The 15289-nt window shown below is 49.0% G+C and overlaps 1 protein-coding gene across 1 annotated transcript; it reads right to left on the bottom strand.

Moving 5' to 3' along the window:
* Positions 1-10842: 10842 nt before the first annotated feature.
* Positions 10843-12399, bottom strand: CHC_T00002286001 (hypothetical protein). Its single transcript, XM_005713179.1, has one exon. The coding sequence runs from the start codon at positions 12397-12399 to the stop codon at positions 10843-10845; it is 1557 nt and encodes a 518-aa protein (XP_005713236.1).
* Positions 12400-15289: the final 2890 nt, after the last annotated feature.

The following is a 15289-nucleotide window of genomic DNA, read 5'->3' as shown; positions in this document are numbered from 1 at the left end:
TACTAAAGTAGGCACTATTGAGCGACCCCCCTGTACAAGAATACGACATTGCGAATATCAAAGCTTACACCTGCCATTTTCGGTCATCCCAGCCATGTACTGTACACCAAAAAGAACCGATATAAGAATATTAAACTCGAGCAGTTTCAAAGTTGCTGCTGCAACGCGAGTTGGTATTAGTTGTGTGTCTCTCGGCCCTTTGCAGGTGCTGTAGGGACGTTTGAGATCGCAGAAGATCGATGGGATGGATGACGCGAATTACTACATTATTTGGCAGTACAGTACACTGGAGGCGCAATAGAAACATGATAACGTCCCCAAACATAGCAATAACCACTTATTAGAATACAGCCCTCTGAATCCGATCGTATTCTTATACCGGGGATTACTGTAGGACCAATGCCAGTACAGTTCGGTCCAGTACTGTACAGACCACTGTACAGACCACTGTACAGAAACTGTTGGATGCAAAGATATTGATCATGTGAGTATGCTGCTCCACCGCACCGGGGCTTCGCGTTTTGCCCGGTCGGTCTCCTTTTGCGTTATATACCGCCGCGCGGTTAATACCATAATTTAATAGCCACCGCCGCCCGCCGGCGACCCTCGCCGGCCTACATAGGCGGCGGGGTAATTGTGGCAAAAACCCCGCCTCACAGCTGTTACACTGTAAAGCTGATTAGATAGCTTGGTAAGTGTTCGTCGGGAGCACCCCTTTAAAATGAAACTCGGATTGGACACCTACTTGCCGATGTCCGAAGGTACCCCCCGATGGGCGTGGGGGACAGCCTGTCCGAGGTGAACACTAGATCGGCTAGTTCGTTCTGAGGAAATACTTCTCGTTGATAGTCGTTGATGTTCGATTGGTAATGGGTGACGCTGGCCCTCTAAGCCCACACGAATTCAGCCTTTCATAGAGTTCTAAAATCTAAGCTGGTACAGGAAACCGTGGCTTATTGGCTCGGGTGAAAACCTATACAGCTCAGCAAAATACACAACTACCAATAAAACTACGTGTTAGGCAGTAGTTACACTAAATGTAACCATTACAGTAAGGATACTGTGCGCTGGATGCGTTGGCGAATTAAGGTTGTAACCCGCGTGCGGGCTGACAGAGTGAGGTTCATGAGAATAAGATCCTTTGGACAATTTCGACCCTGACCATAACGGCCTTTTCACCGTGATTGAGAAGTCACGGCAGAGACTGTTGATCTCTCTTTTTGCGGTGGAAATAAAGGTTCAATCGATTATTGAACATTTTCCTGGGAGTGCAGATTCTAATTTTCATTGGGCGTCTGGCTCCCAGAGGTGGAACCCGACAACAAGTTCAGTGTGATGAACCCGTTCCACGAACCACGTGTACTTTGTTAGGCCTCGAAAAGGAGCCATGTTTTGGCGGAAAGCCACAGCCATTTTTGAAAGTTGCGAACTTCTGAAGTTTTGTACGAATGATGTCTTGGGCATACCTGAAAGATGAACTATGATATAATAACAAATGGCTACTCATCACCCGACATGAACAAATGAAATTACACATCGGCTCATCAGCCGACGTCGATGTCAACCTCAATCTCAAGGAACATCTGTTTCCGCCTACCATCATCCCAATGCCCAAATTCAATAGTTCTATGTATCACTCGAAGGGTAGGACTGCCTCGTACTACCGACGGTGGACTACACCCTTCCCGCTGCATTTGCAAATTTGCATCGCTACTACGTTGCCCTGGATCTCCAAACGGAGCCCCTTAACCGCGTCTTCCTCTCTATCTTGAGCGCCACGTCTATAAAACTGAGCTGGATATACTCTCCTCACCCACCTCTCGTTCAAAATTTCAAAAACCGATGTGGCGCCTGTCTTCCTCATTTGGGAGAAACTCGCTCGGTTTCCTTCGATTCGAAGTGAGGAGCTGATCCCAAGATTATAAATTGACAATGGCTCTCTAATGACCCAGATAACTCCACATTATTCACACAGGATCTCATCTTTCAACTCCTGCTTGGTCCGAAATTTAGGCTAGTGATGGCGTCTTTCTCATCCATATCCCCATCATCTTCCTTGCACTCATCGTCCGACGGTTCAACGCCTTCGATAGTCACACCACTGGAATTGAATTTGGAGTCGGACTTTTCTCCAAATCTGGTATTGTCTCGGCGTGATGGTCTTGGGAGGTTCGCAAAGAGCGGGACTCGCAATGATGAGAGGATAAAAAGGGCACTGCAGCAACGCCAGTTCGTGAAAAGGAAGACCATCATGAGGAAGATTATCTTCGAGAAATATCTTCACGCCTTCTTTCTGGAGGGCAGTGAAGATGACAGCCTTCCCACTTCAAGGTCAGTCGGACCCCTCGTAGAAATCTACAACGCTGTAATTGTCAGAATCTGGAGACTTGGGAAGCCGTCTCGCTATACCTACACGCGTCGGTACTATTTAGATGTCGGTCATATTCGCTATGGGTGTGAAAATGGGCCAGAGGACTTCAGAAATGCACTTCCGAAGAGACCAAAAGTATACAAGGGCTGTCGCCTTCCAATAGTTTCCAGACACATAACAGAAATGTCGAAAGTATCGGAAATGCTCAAATTCGCGGAGGGGAAGAATGCTTTGGTGGTTTCTGTACACGAATCCATGAAAATCGTTTCGAAAATGATAGAAAAATTCCGTTCTAACGAACATAGTGCTGTTTTCCTGCCGACGATGCCCACGAATCCTACCATGGGCGATCATACCAGCCAGAGCTCCCTGTGTTCTGATTGCATGGGAAGTCTATGTCCAGGCTTCCAAGACCATCTATCTGAAGTAAATAGAGGGCATGCTGTCCAGCCGTCAAATCAGCATGCCATGACAGGCAGTGCGCAGGGGGTTGCCGCACCCGCAGGGTCGCAAGATTATTCCAACCCGTGGAGCACAGCCAACCTTGAGAATGGCTCTAATCAACAACACGACTTACAAGCGTCGTTGTCTGAAGAGCAACGCACTCGGCGCAGGCGATTGCAATGCATTTTGAACATGGCCAAGGGGGATGAATATTACATCTTGCTATGCATGTTGTTTGACGCAAGCCGGGTCATCGAGTTCGGTACATATATTGGCGAGTTCCGCGAAAGTCTCGTAGGTCGGAACATGCAACCACCAAATCTCATTAAGGAAGTTTACCTTTTTGCTGTGTCTAAAAATCTCCGGGCTATCGCCACGGAAGAACATCAGGAGCGTGAGAAGAAGCTCAGATCGACGATGCACTTGTTCGAAGCCGCTCGATCGTCGGTTGGATTGCCACTGTACAGTAATATGACGTTGCGTTCGACGGCACGTCAGCGTGCTTGATATGTGTCTCTCTTTCTCCAGCGGACAACCTTTTTGGGAAGTTGATCATTCCAAGTTTTCACCAAACTTCAATCATGGACCGTTCCGGAACATCGACAGCCTCCGACAACATCTTTTCAACTAATTCCCAACCCTGTAAAGAATAGCAAATTAGCGACTGACTTCAACAATAAACGGTAGTCATCTCGCGTCCAACATTGCCCTGCCCAGCCTCACCCTTCTCGTCCCAATACGCGCCTTCACCTGGTCCTTCGTCCGGACATCCCCTCCCCTACCTGCTTCTCTTCCGTTTCATATTACGCCGTCCCTACCATCCTACCCAGCAAGGCATACCTCTCTCTCCCCTAACAACGCCACATAAATCCCTTCCGGGGACGCGGAGTTCGGGGCATCGGATGCCCCGAACTCCCGGACTCAGCCTGTGCAGCGCATCGTCGCAAATCGCAAAACAAATTTCACTGGCACTGACGGAGACGTGGTGACGTCGATGGAGCGTCGCTAGGTGCCGCCCGCCGGCCAAGAGAGCACATATAAATGGGGTGCCGGAAGCGGACGAAAGGGAAAGCAGTTGGAGGGGAAGGCTAGCATTCACCGAGCCCAGCGATCGCAGCTTTGAAAGGATCGGCTGGCGTGGGGTGAGCGCTGCTCTTCTCGCTCTGATAGTTGCGCTTTGCAACTAACTGCGTGAGATTTAGGACAGTGCGATTTTTCCGATAAGATTAAATGAAACAGATATTATTTTATTCAAATAGGGCACTTGGGAAATATATTGAGGTAAAACGCGTGTTGGCGCCAAAATCAATGGCTGCAGCCACGGCCCTTGGCCCAAGGCCGATGGTTTTGGGGCCGTACTTCCGAAACGCCTTGTGTTGCCTTTCCATTCATTGCGGAGCTCCGCAGTAAAAAGACTAGGCTTTTTGCGTTGTTTTGTCTTTGGAACAATTTGAACTTGACCTTCGCAGTCCGCACCCTTCCCTTTGTACCGCCAGTACACTTCTGCCGTTACTCGTCAAGGTCATCAGGGGAAAAGGGTCTCTCCCCACGGAATTCTCTGATTATCTTACGGAACCGACCTTCGAAGTTACTATCGCAGAACTCTGCAGATTGTCTCCATTTCTGTTATCAATTTTCTTTCCGGTTTCCGTTCTGTCTTGCACCGTTTCCCAACTTTGAAGAATTTCAACGAGAGGAAGCGGTCTCTTTCCAGCACTCGCACCAACTTTCTCAATATCAATACTTTTCCTCTTACATTTCGTTACACCCTTTGCTCGTTTTTGTTCACCTATTATTTCTACCTTCTCTCTCTGCCGTTTCTTCACCCCCTTTCACGACAAGCCCGATTCCTCTCCTTTTAAATTTCGGCGCATCCTCTGTGCCTCACGGAGTATCATAAGCTCTCTCGTCGCACACGTTGGAGGATCAGGCCATGAATTCTCATTCTGCAGAGATTATTCCCTCCCTTCACGCGTTGAGTTCGAATCACCGAATGTTTAGCGATATTCGAGAGTCGTCGCCACTCAACCATCAGGTCACGTATACCCGCCAGGTGTTGCGGAAGCGATTCGAGGACTTGTTCGATAAGGTGAATGAGGATTATCCTTCACTAGTACAAGAGTATTTTGGATCTTCACACGAACTCATTGCTGATGCCGATTCTCCGTCGATTTCGACCAACATCGGAAAGTTCCTGTTGCAGATATCGCAATCGGGTGCACTAAGAGAATGTCTGAACGGTTCATTTGTAAATGAAGACATTTCAGTGGATTTTAGTACAGACAATGAGAGTCTGGGACGATTGAAAGTGCTTCTCGAATTAGAGAAACGAGTGGAGGCGGCGTACAAAGTGCACGAGAATAAATTCCCTACTCAAATATGGCACTGCTGCAATCGACTTTGCTTCGCAAGGATTGCCGCCGATCCGAAACAGTACATGGAATTCACCGAGATCGTGGTTATTCACGAACATGCGGAAGCCTGTCATTCCGCTAACGAGGCATTGTCGTCGCTGACGGAGAGTAGAGCACCTGGAATCGGGACGTCAACCGTTGGATTCACGGCCCCTTAGAGGGCACAAAGGGAAGCTGCCCCTGGTGTGCGGCACGGAACAGAGCGCCAGAAAGCATTGCGTGGGTTCGCGAGGTTCTTTATGGAGGTCCTACCGTTTCTCTGCGGGCAGATGGATTCACAGAGAGTTGGATTCGGCGTGCGCCTGAAGAACAAGTTGTGCACCAGTTCCATATGTTGTCTGCTGGGAGTTTCACGAAACTTCTTGTATAACAGGACGTATCACTCCCGACAGTGCCACTAACGACGAATTGCAAAGTATAATTGATAGTGCTGGGGTGCGTCTCAGACAGATGCGTCGGTGGGGAGACAGGCGAGGCTTCCCATCTCTGCAGAGTTTGCAAAGCTACGACTGCGGCTGCAATACGCCATGTTTTGCGGGTGTACCTCAATTGAATTTAGTGAGTGAGTATAACCAGTTCATCAAGCTGGCGAAAGAACTGAGGCCACGCCACAAGGAAAACTTTTTTTTGCTCAACCGCATGTTCTGTCCACTTACAAATTCAACGACACAGGTATGTAATAGAGCTTTGGCCGCGTTGTATACCATCTAGGAGTCTTTCGTCGCTGATTTACATCGGGTTCTCGACATAATGTGCAATGACCCCTCCCTTGAGGATCGTGTCCTTTTAACCGATGGTTCTGCTTGTTACAAATACCATCGCAGTTATCCAATGAATCGTTACTACAGCGAGATTCGCAACAAAGTGGAGAGAGAATTGGATATGGTACTGCGGGCAGATCCGGCGGGGTCCTCTGGTGAGAGCGTTTGTCGAGTCTACTCTCCTGAGATAAATACTCAGGAGAAGCTTCGAAAGGTACTGTGGATGGCGCTTCGAGAGGACGACTCCATGGATTTCTATCTGTCTTCAAGTACTCTACAAAGGATGATCGGCGAATACCTCAAGCGCCGAAACTACAGTGCCATCAGTTTTGCACAGAGCGACCACAACGCATGCCCAAATTGTAAGACTCAACAATACGCGGTACTGCAGTTTCACCACGAATGGATCTTCCTGAAGCGCGAGTTTGATGAGCTCTCCTACCGGCGACCCCTTCTCGAGAACCGACAGATGCGCTATGATGTTTTGTCTACCGAAATCGCCGCTAAGCGTTTTCAGGAAGAGGAATGCCTGAACGACCTAAGGGTGCACAACTCACGCGACGCCAGAATCAGGGGCTATGTGAAGATGCTTGGCGACCATTTCAGGAAAGTCGAGGTCAATTACCAGAGAATTCGGGCCAGGCAGAATCAGGAGTTTCGAGGAGTCGCTGTTGATTGGAACTCATTTCCAGATCGAGCCTGTATCACGCACCAAGATGATATGAGTAAGCTCGATTTGCTGCATTTTGTTGTATCAGCTTCCTCCGACATCACGCGTTGGCGTTTTGACGCCAACGCCCATGTTAGTTCGATCAACAATAACGCTATCGTACTTTCACACGAGCAAGGAACAGGCCCGAAGAATGCCTCCGCCATTGTGGAGGAAATTCTCCTGGACCATCTACTGCGCTGCCGTGGAGAGTCCCTTAAGGTTATTGTCTCTGACAACGCGTCTGTAGGGAAGAATTGGATGACAACAATAGCTTTACCCCAATACATCGTAGACCAGGGCCTTGCGACGATCTGCCTTGTTTTGTTTCTTGAGAATAACCATGGAAAATGGCTCTGCGACATGTTATTCGGACAATTCCAGAGTCGTCGGCGGAGATAGGTTCTCTTTAGCATAGATGATATTCTTAATGGATTTGAAGATGTGAACAGGGAGTCAGGGAATATTCAAGGATTCGCAGTTAACCCTCTCAGTAGTATAGACTTCGCGGAAGTGTTCAAGTCTCTCGGATACTAGACGAAGCCCCCATCGCAGTTTCGATTTATTAAGAGGAATATTCACTTCGCTGCGGCATGCAGTGTAGAGGCGAAACAGCGGTTGCCTGTTGAATTGAGAGAGTTGCTCAGTGATGCGTTGCCAAATGACCCAGGCATGGTTAGGATTTCGACGGAGCCGCCAACAGGTCTTCCACAATGCCAGCGCCGCTACGAGGACTGTTGTTTCGACGTCCCTGCGGCGCGGCTCACAGATTCAGAAGCAGGAGCGGATGTCAACAACGGATTTGATTGTCAAACAGCGAGATCTGGCGCCCTGAGTCAGCAGAACGATGCTGTAGTTAACGCTCCTTTGGTGATTGGGATGGACAAGCCATACTCTCCAAGCGGGAGTGGGGTGGTTTCGACTCGTACAGCAGTACACGTCGGCTATAATGGATTAGAGTTTAGACGACTGGCTGCGTGTCCTGAAATGAAAGACACTTCAAAGCCACTTGTCAGAAGGGCCTGGCCGCGAGGACTGATTGAACTGCCAGCTGGGGGATCAGAACCTGTCGCCGGTAGTGAAAGTGGGAAGTGCGCTCCTCTGAACTGGATTGTCAGAAGACCGATCAGGGACTTTTGTACATCTGAGAGGGCTTGGATAGCTCGTTATCCTCCTCGAAACCTGTTGAACGCAAAGTATTTCAAAGGTCCACGATCAGAGGAGTTTTGGGTTCCGACCGCTACGTACTCAGAGCCTCCCTTCCCGAAAATAGAGGGCACTGCCGCTTTTTCCGCAATGAAGGCGATTGCCAGCGAGCATTGTGATATAAGTCAATCAGTTCATGTTTTGCATGCCTTGAAGGCGGTTTTCCAGAAAATGGGGGATCGGGACGGACTTCACGATCCCTGGCTGCAGCGTAGAGCTACTGTACCCAGTCGTGGCACGTTACTACGGTTCAGGGAAGAGATGAAGTTGGAAGTAGAGCGAGAGACGGGACACGCCTCGGCTCCTAGGACGTTAAGACAAGTTTTCAAGCAGGATTCAGAGGTTCTGTCAAAAGTGGAAAGCGTTTTGCGGAGTAACAGTATCTCAGGAACAGCCGCAAGGGTGCTGAAAACTGAAACATTGGCGAAGTTATATGAGAAGGCCGAGAAAACCCCCGGTGAACTCCAGCACTTTTATCATTTAGTCGAAAAGGATCAGGAGAGGTATGCTCGTGAACTCAAGGAGTTCAACGACAAAAAGAACAGTTTGATAAGGAACATGGATTGTCTCCCAGCCCGGTAGAAGAGATTCGGTCGTGAATTCTCCGATGTCCGAGCAGTATCGATTGAGACGGAAGTGGCACGAAATAGGCAGTGTTTTGCATGAAAAATCTTCGTTAAGGACGATGGTATAATAATAGATACGGATGTAATATATTCCTCTTTCCTGTATGTTGCAGATGCTCGAGCTTCAGTACATTTGTTGCTTCAACTCGAAACCAATCCCCGTCCATCAACCGAAACCTCCTTATTCTGTAAAAGGATTTTTACCAAGCCTCACCAACATACAACAACCAAAAGCAAGATTGTCACATACGGACTCCTCCAGTCTTCTACGCACAATGCCGCGTGGGGCATAGTCAATTATGCACGCTGCGCGCGTGCGGCCTCGTCCGCATAATAAATACGATGTTTAATCATCAATAATAGACGAAACCGCGTGCAGCCCCTCCGGGGACTCGAAGTTCGCGGCAACGGTCTCCTCTGACTCAACCTGTGCTGCGAATCGTCACAAAGTCGCAAAAAATTCCGAAAGCTCAACAAAGCGCAGGTGGAGAGGGGTGGTCAGTTCTTCGCTTCCTTGTGCTGAGGAGTCCAGAACGCTTCTAGATGCCTGCGCCAGGGGTTTCTGCGTTCCTTACAACCTATCCTCCCATTTTTACATGCGTCCATTCCTCTCAGTTGTCGATCGACAATTGGGAGGAATGAACGCACTTAGCAGCGTTTCCGTGCATGAAAGAGAAGGCGACCGCCCTCGACGTGGCCCGTGAGGCAGTTGCCCGTGCCTCCCAGAGCATTTCCCGGGAGCGACGCGTGCGGAGGGGGGCAGCGATGAGTGCGCGCGCATCTAACTTTTCGTGCACTTCCTCACTTGGTCTGCGAGCCGGAGGTCTCCATAGAGGTGTACACCCGCAGGGCAGGCGGAACCCGATCGCAGCCGCCGTGTGAGGCCGTGTCTGCCGTACTAGAAAAAGGGCCCGCACCCGGCTTTGAGAATCTCGCGACCGACCGCAACGAGAGCGTTCGTGCGCCGCGACACATGCTGCGAAGTGCATGCATATGCTGCTATACAGTAACCCGCCGCTGCGCTCGCCGCGCACGGATTATCGAAAATGATGCGCAGGCATGTCAACGTCCCCGTCTACTGCGATTCTATCACCCCTTTTCTATGATGATCCACTGTCGCTACAGTCATCCTCTCTCGTATGTTATTTCACGCCACGGGCATGGAACACCCAATAGTAGTTTGACCTCCTGTCTGAAAATCTGTAATTTGATGTAGCCCTAGCCGTTGTAACAAGTGAGTAAAAATGACCCATTTTAAGGTCCAGGCTTTCCAAATTCACAATTTTTGACGGCTATCATAATACGACAGGTCGAGTTCAGGGCTCGTTCTCCCTGATTTCCAAGTTTTCCCCTGAGTTCAGGACATTTTCAAAACAGCGAAAGAATATAGTCAACTCTTGGGCCTTTTAAAAACATTTGAAGGAATCTTGCCCGGAACTTGGATGTGCAGGAATGCTCTATCGAGACCGTTCCATCTTTTATTTACAGTAAGCGCGCACCCAGCCCATGAATATGTAACAATTGTTTGGCTTATAGAGTCGTTCACATTCCAACACGATCCTCCAACAAAGTTGTTTCTCTGATGCGGTTAATAATTTGGCCCGTCTGACCACGATTTCGACTTCACTTGCAGCTCCACCATGACCAAAATGCCACGGTTGTGATGAATTCCAACACGGAGCTAATAGCGGCCTAAAAACTTATTCTCATGAAGTTCACTCTGACAGCAAGGTACAGCGCAGTACAGCACCGTTGCTTACACGTCCTCAACAGTTCCCGATAATTCTAGATTACACTGGAAACGCCTTATACTTCATAATTCTTACAGTAATAACCTTCAAGGATGTTCATCCCGTAAAACTTTACTGCGTTCCAAGGTGTTTATCACAGCGGTCCCTAGTCGGACCCGACTTTGCCCCTTACGGCCCCAGCTGGTGTTAAAACAGGAAGCCGCAGTTTAATCGAGAAAATTAGCAGAGCTGCTCCGTACTGCACACTCAACGGTACAACAGCAAAGGGATCAACTAATCACGGTGCAATAAATCTGTGTGCTGTATCATCGGGTGTGGTATTGTGGGTCAACGACGCACATTTAACTAAAAAATAACTTCTCGGTGCCCATTACCGTCGAAACCTTGCCAAACTAGCCACAGCCTTGTTGCCCTGTGGACCGCGCGTGAGCAAAAAGTCCCTGATACGTTGTGCCATTTTGGGACGGTAGTTAAAAGAGTTGTTGATAGCCCCTGAAAAGCCCAATATTGCGGAATACTGGGTCAAATGATTATCAAAAAAGTTGTTTCTTTTTTATTTTTTACTCAGCAACGATGCTAACCGATGACATGGCGGCCACTTTCATCTTTGCCAGTTGCCTCCGCGCGATGCGGTTTTCATCCAGTTGCCTCTGACGACTAGAGCGCTGAGAAAGCCAGCGATCATGAGCCGCCTTCCGCTGCGCGGCCAGTTCCTTCTCTCTCGCCGTCGCTTCGGCTTGTGCGATCCTGATCGCCCGCCTCTGACACGCCTCTTCAGCTCGCGAATTGCGGGCCTGCTCTTCTGCAGCACGATGATCCGACCTAGCCTGCAATGCTTCCAAAACGTCCTCACTCGTAAGCAGCGCACCGCTTGTCGTGTTAATCGTACCGCTGTTAAGAACTTCGCCATCCGACACGAGCAAATTTTTGCTCCGCTTGAACTTGTCCACCAGTTCTTGATACCCGCGGTGAGCTGCTGCTTGGCTTTCATACCCCTGCCAGTTAGTGATATCACTTGCATTGATTACTTCTGGTACGATGTCTTTGCGCGTTGGGCACCAGATGCCGCACGCTTTGAACCCAGACACAATGTTGTTGTACGTAACAGATCGCTTGTACGCCTCGTGGAGCATCTCGCACAGCGTATAAATGTCATTACGGCATTCATTGGTGGCACCAATAGCTCGACGGTTCAATGTACTGCGAAAAAACGTCTTGAACGAAGAAAAAACTGAGTAGTCGAGTACTTGCGTCCTGTGGCTGGTGTGTGCAGGCAGTCCGACGACGACAATATTGTTTTCTTTCAAAACCTTGAGCGCTCTCAATGAAACGTGTGCTCCATAACCATCAAACGTGAGCACAATGTTTTTATGCTTTTGTCGTAAATGTGTTGTTTCCGTTACAAACTTCTGCGCCCAGTCGTAGAAAATTGCTCCGTCAACTCCGGCTGGATCTCGGTAGCTTGTGTAGGCGTTTGATGGAAGGTAGCAAGACGGTGTTTCTTTTTTTCCATCCGCGCGGATCCGGTATTTCGACCGTTTTCCTGGAAGAATGGCAACTGGGCACCACACCCGCCCATCTGCAGATACAACCGGCATTATGGTCGCATGCTCAGCGTTTTTTGACCATTTCAATTCTTTGGAATTGCTGCGAGCTGTGCGCTCGAACACCGCTTTTGTTCGGCTACGATGCACAGTTCTCATAGAAAACCCACTTTCATCAAGATTGAATATTTGTTGAGCACTCGTTATTTTGTACTCTCTGTACACTTGGTGAAGCCGCGCGAAGTGTTCTGCCATTGTGACAGGGGACATGGCATCAGCTCGCGGTTTTTCGAGGTTCGCTCTGCGTTTGAGGGAACGTTCTTTGTGTCGATTCAAAAAGTTGCGCACAAAACTATCTCCAGTTCTGGTATCCTTAAACGGTAAAGCATTCTGATGAGACAATGGCAGACTGTTTACAAACATTTGAACCAAGTCTTTGAGACATTCTCTTGACAAAGGCGTGCCATTTCGTGAAAACTCGAGTGCCGCTTTCTTGATAGTTTGCTCCTCCTCAGTGAACAGTACTGGTTTTCGTCCGCATCTCTCGTCATTAAAAGTGACGCTGCGCTTCATAGCGCGTTGGAACGTCGTGTTAGGTATGCCATATGTCTTGGCGATTTGACGCCAAGACATTTTGGAAGAGCGAGCGGCAAGGCATGCATTGTGAAGCTGCCTAGTACGGTGCTTTTGGATGGGAGGCGCTGGAGCGTTGACTCGCCATGGTCCTGGTCTCATCGCACTGGCCAGTAACCGAAATGGAAAAGGAGGCTTAATGGTCTTGAGATGTGGAGTTCGGCTTTGTTGTGGAACAATCGTTCACAGTCAGGCGTGATGGCTCCGTTTCCCACTGGACTTTGCGCCAAAAATTCGAATTCTGGTGGCAGAACGGCGCCAATCCCAATGGATTCTGCGCTGCGGCCTAATCTTTGATGTCTAAAGGTCCACTATGATAAAAGCTCCATAAATTTTATGAAAAATCCGACCCAAATTACCCTACTGACCCACATTTGGGCACTAGGTGATACGTGCCATAGAAAGTCTGTGGCTGTGTGTTCTATAAATACATCTGAAAATTTTCTTGAATGGCGGGCAATATTTAGAGGCAAGCACGTCTTGCGACTGTACTCAATGCACCGCAGCAATACAGTAAGGGTACTGTTGAAAAGGGTTAATCTTGATTAGATCAGGAATCGGAAGCTGGACGCCTACGGGCACTGGACGGGTAACGATGATAGCTGCAACGGAGGTAACTCTTGAGGTAACGGCCTCAGGGTTGGTTGTGGCGATAAAGAGGAAAGCGAGTCGGTCAGCAATGCAGCTGGGCTTGTGCCTGTCTCCTTTTCATTACTACGTTCTACTGCCGTTCAAATACTATGCTGCCGCCTGCTCTCCTCCGTTTGCAACTGGCTAACATTTAGTACGAATTGCGTCCGGAGTCAGTGTATGTTCAATGCCGCATCTTGCCTTCTTTACATTCCATCGCGCATAGCTTGTGAACTACCACCGCTTCCGCTCCAACGCGTTCTTGTATTCGCAACTCATTTGCTCGTCGCATTAATGCCGCTGCCATGCCCTTTCTGTCGTCGATAACTAAGCTCCTACTTTGAAACGCGTCCTTTGCCAGTGTCTGCCACAGTATAAGCACCCTTTCACCTCATAGTATAGCTTCGCCTACGTACGGAGATGGTTTCCTGCATTTTCTTTGCCGATCTTCGATCGCTGATCCAAAGCTAAGATTGGCTTTCACAACTGTACAGTACACGTACTAGGGGTTCTGAAAAATCTTTCTGAGCAGCGCACCGGTAAAAAAGGTTCATTGTTACCTGGCGATGAATTCAAGTCTGTGATGCCATGAACACCGATGGCCCTCTCACCCCTGGGGGGACGGCGGCCGGCGGTGACTTTATGTGCTGAGTTGTAGTGCCCTATGTGGCTGTACCTTATCTACTGTGCTGACCTATCTGGATGGAACCACAAAGTCTTCTCCTTCATTCAATAGTCACCCAACGCCGGCCGTTGTAAATGCCAACCTTCAATGTATCGCTCTACAGGCAGCATATTCTGTACTGTCACTAGACAAAGGAACTGTGGAACACACCTTCGCACAGCCCAGTACATGCATGTCCTGGTAACACCCTTCTTGCGGTACACGAAAGAGATATTTGTTCCCCACACACACATAGACCATGCCCGCGCGCAGGAATACCACGATTCTTGAGAGCTCATTCCTGGCGTTAACACGATTATGGCAGGTCGCTTTCTCCTCAAAGCAGCGAAACGCGCTTTCCTGTTCCCCCCTCCTTCTACATTACATACAACGCATACCCAGGTCACGCCATTTGTGGTCGCTACGCGAGAGAAGGTCGGCTGCAAAAGGTGAAAGTGCTTTCCCTACAGCTTCACCCCTCGTTACGCGGGGAATCGCAGTCTACACCTGTCGAGACCGCCGTGTGAAACGTTACCGACGTTCAGAATGCGCACGCACATCGAAATTTCAATGTGGAATGTAGTCAAGTTCGTTCTTGTCAGTTTCATATTGTCGCCTGTCCTGGAGCTGGCGGCCAACTACGCGAACGCAGCGTATTACGGCCTGAAAGTAAGAAGGAAACCAGGGCTGAGGTTGCGTTCTACGAGGCTCGGGCTTGTTGGTATGCACCAAGAAATCGACCTCAACTCATCGTGGTGGAGGCTTAAGACGCTGTTTGTGGTGGTATTGGCAGGTCTGCTATATCTACCACTGGAGTATGGATCTGGGGCTGAAGAAGTGATGAAAGAGGGGGTAATGTCAGTGAACCTTGATTTCAAGATGCCAGAAGGTGGGCCAGAACTGGTGAACATATTTCAGCCAGGGAACGACTTGGAAGCATGCTTGAATATAACGGGAGAGATAACAAGGCTAGAGTATGCAGTGCTAGAGAACAAGACGCAACACAAAATCAAGCTAACCAGCTACCTGATACTTAGTGTGTACGGCGGATCACACTTCCTGACATTGAATGACAAGAACTTTACTTGTGTTCCCCAAGAAGTAGTACATGGAATCGATGGAGGGCTCCAAGTGACACGGTCCAAATGTGAGGGGGACGAATCCGAGGACATAGTATCTCTGTATCAAACAAAAAGCACCCCAGTTGCAGTATTGAGCAAGGATGTTGGATTATGCGATATCGAGACATCTAGTTGCTACAATGCCTGGGAGACGGCCGGGGCTGACTTGGTAGCGAGTTTAACTCTGGCCAGCGTTCAAGAATACAGAAGAGAGAATTCCAGCAGATTACATCAACAAGTGATAATAAGCCTGAGCAGCATGGTCAAGTTATCGCACATTGAATACACCGACCTATCTGTTCCGGGAGTAAGCTCAATATCGTCCGACGGGCGGCAAGGCGATAGCGTCATCCTAGAACTAACTAAGATGGAGCTAAGGGTAGACGAAAACATATTCGGGAACCGTGTATGTGGT

The sequence above is a fragment of the Chondrus crispus genome, genomic scaffold (genome assembly GCF_000350225.1).
Source record: "Chondrus crispus Stackhouse genomic scaffold, scaffold_133, whole genome shotgun sequence".
NCBI lineage: Eukaryota > Rhodophyta > Florideophyceae > Gigartinales > Gigartinaceae > Chondrus > Chondrus crispus.
Note: the sequence above shows the minus strand (reverse complement) of the source record. Positions and strands in the feature narration are given on the sequence as shown.